Below are 2853 nucleotides of genomic sequence, written 5' to 3'. Positions count from 1 at the left end.
AAAATGTTAATCTGCGCTGTGAGGACTAGATCATTGAACCGTAATTCGGATGCTATTGGTCTGATATGTTCGGTCATCAACGGAGTCGTCGATCGTCGGCGTCATTGGTTGTGTGTTCGTTTGTCAATGGGCGGTGGACTTGGAGACGCGGCTGTTCGTGGTGTTTCCGATCTGTGGTCTGTTGTGTGCCTTTTGCAACGAGTGGGTGATACGTAGGGTGGCAAAGAAGGTGTTGTGGATCGGCTATTTGATGGGGAAGATTTCGGGCTGGACGTGCTGGAACGAGACCCTGAATGGCGTTTTGTCCTGTGCAGCATTGTATGATGTCGTTCTCCGCATACGCGACATGATCCTGCGAAACAATGCCGCGTTGTGTGCCCTTTCCCGAGGCAGTTGACGCATAGTGATGCTCTTTTGACCTCCCGAATACGTTCGCGAAGGGATTTGGTTTTGAAGGTATCACATTTCCAAATGGGGTGTGGTCCTTGACAGGTGGGGCATGTTGGATTAACCTGTGTCGCCGTAAGTGCATGCCCTCGTGATGCGCGTTGACGGACCGGAGTAGTTTGTTCCGGTGATTCTCTTGTTTGTCTGACCGTGGTGATCGGCCTGGAGCTTCGTGCTAATCTCTCTAGGAAGTTTAGTAAGTGAATGTACGGAGGCACCTCGTTATTGGGCAGCGTCATTTCCCATTGCTTTTGGATACTCGGTGGTATTTTAGAGAGGATGAGGCTGGTGAGCACAGCACTGGTATCGGGGTAGGAGTCTCCTAATTTGTTCAATGCATATATGTGTTGTTTGAATGTGTGGACTAAGCGCCTTAATTCCGTTGGAGATTCCTTGGTTATCTTTGGATAATCAATTATTGCCATGCAGTGACTGAAAGCTGTGTATCGTGGACATTCGAAACTCTCCTTGAGAACGGCTATAGCCTGACTGTAATTTACATTGCTAAGGGGTAACGCGTTTAAACAATCGGCTGCTTCTCCTTGCAGGGCGGACTGCAGGTAATGGAATTTCTGTATGTCAGTGAGACTAGGATTTTTATCGATTGTGGAGGAAAAGGTGTCATAAAAAGTGTTCCATTTTTCTAAGCTTCCGTCAAAAGTAGGGAGCCGAAGATCTGGTAATTTAATGGATATCGGATTTAAACTTGCGCATGATGCACAGGTTGGAGGGTTTGTGGATGTCGACGGCGAAGCTGTTTGCGCGTTCCTCAGAAGATTTTGTAGCCTTGTATCTACCGCGACGTACTGATCCCTTATTTCGAAGCCGCGCACTTGTTCCTCCTCGTCCAATACTTCTAATTCGAGTTGGATCGCTTCGAATTGACTCGCAACTTCGGTCAGTTGTTTCTCGTAATTCGTTAATAAGGAGTTTTGCTGACTCCCGGATTGCTCGTACTCATCCAGTCGGGTCGATAAGTATGTGAATCGGCCGCCACAATAGCCTCGTCTCCGACGCAGGGAGATGAGTTGGTCTTCGCTCGTCATCGTTGCCGAGGATAGGAGATGGTCGAAATAAGGAACGAGCTTACCTTACTGTCGTGCGGCGTGAGGTCGCGTGTATGTTTGGTGAGGAACGCCTTGTTCCTTCCCGACGGCCACTCGTTCGGTTGTATTGTTAAGTTGTGAAATTCGTTGCGTTGATGACTGTCCAGTTGCGGCGGAAGGCTGCGTGGTTGCGTTCCCTTGCCAATGGGATGTGCTTCTTCGAAGGTGACGCGCCTGACGTCACTGGTTTCGCTGTAGTGGTTGCTCCCGCTCCCGCTGCTGGTTTTGATAAAGTCACGTGGCACTGTGTGGTCACTGGTAAGTGCACTCTTCACTGGCACGTGATCCGGCTCGAAGGACCAAAATGTTACGACCGTTCGCGGAGAGACGTGATCGCGAGATAGCACGTCAACGAGAGTTGTAAATTCTCGCTACGATTATGTTAATCGACGCCGCGAAATAGTCGTTCCCCTGTTTCGTTTAGGATAACAGAGGTGGTTTAATGAATATAGCACTGTGTTAACACTAATAAATTAACGTTTATTTCAACAACTTATTAATTAGAAGGATATAAATGGAACAACAAAAGAAATGTAACTACGTAATGCGCGATATAAGATATGTATTGACAGTTTGGCTTCTCGAAACGTTCTGCCCGCCTTTCGATTTTTTCCGTTTTTTCTGGAAGGCGACCCCCACTACGTTCGGATCACGCCACATTCTTTTACGCCGGATAAAATAACGGCCACGAATCGAAGTTTCTGGAGGTCGCCCTGCTTAATAAACTATGCGCTTGCCACTACAATGTTTGTTTGTCGGGCAGCCGCGACGATCCGCCCGCGACATTGTAGTGCCGCGACCGACGGTTAAGAATATGATCTATGGCAAGCCGCATGGCGTAACAATATTATTTTGTCGAATTACGTACGGTCCATTTTGTTCTACTGAGATAAACTCCGCGACATTTCACAAACTTGGTTTCACGTTTGTATGAAGGTGCACTGTTGTAAAAAGCACGTTTGCGAAAGAAAGACACTTTTCGGACAACCTAATAAAAGAAATTCAAATCGTTTTTAGATTATACTTTCTATTATCTCTTCTTTGATACACCTATTTACGATGATTAATTTGTTTCTAGTTAAAATTTCTATTTCGATTTAAAAGACAATTCCATTGGTGATGCGAGCGTTAGGAATTATCGAAAAATCGAAATGATTCTAAAATCCTCGTAAATCATAGGTTATCGCAAACCGTCTATAAATTGAAGTGGAATCGAATCAAGATGTGCAGTCAGACATACACTCATGCAAACTCTATCTCCGTACACTCGATACTTTATCTGCTTTGTCCAAAACGAATG

At 46.0% G+C, this 2853-nt stretch overlaps 1 protein-coding gene across 1 annotated transcript; it reads right to left on the bottom strand.

Annotated features, from left to right (window-relative positions):
• Positions 1–101: 101 nt before the first annotated feature.
• On the bottom strand, positions 102–2428 carry LOC117215766. Its single transcript, XM_033462231.1, has 3 exons — positions 2422–2428; positions 1538–1827; positions 102–1001 (listed from the first exon to the last, which is right to left on the bottom strand). Exons 1-3 carry the CDS (start codon positions 2426–2428, stop codon positions 102–104), a joined length of 1197 nt encoding a protein of 398 aa, XP_033318122.1.
• Between the last annotated feature and the right edge of the window lie 425 nt (positions 2429–2853).

This window comes from Bombus bifarius, unplaced genomic scaffold, assembly GCF_011952205.1.
Source record: "Bombus bifarius isolate JDL3187 unplaced genomic scaffold, Bbif_JDL3187 scf7180000009790, whole genome shotgun sequence".
Classification (NCBI taxonomy): Eukaryota; Metazoa; Arthropoda; class Insecta; order Hymenoptera; family Apidae; genus Bombus; species Bombus bifarius.
Note: the sequence above shows the minus strand (reverse complement) of the source record. Positions and strands in the feature narration are given on the sequence as shown.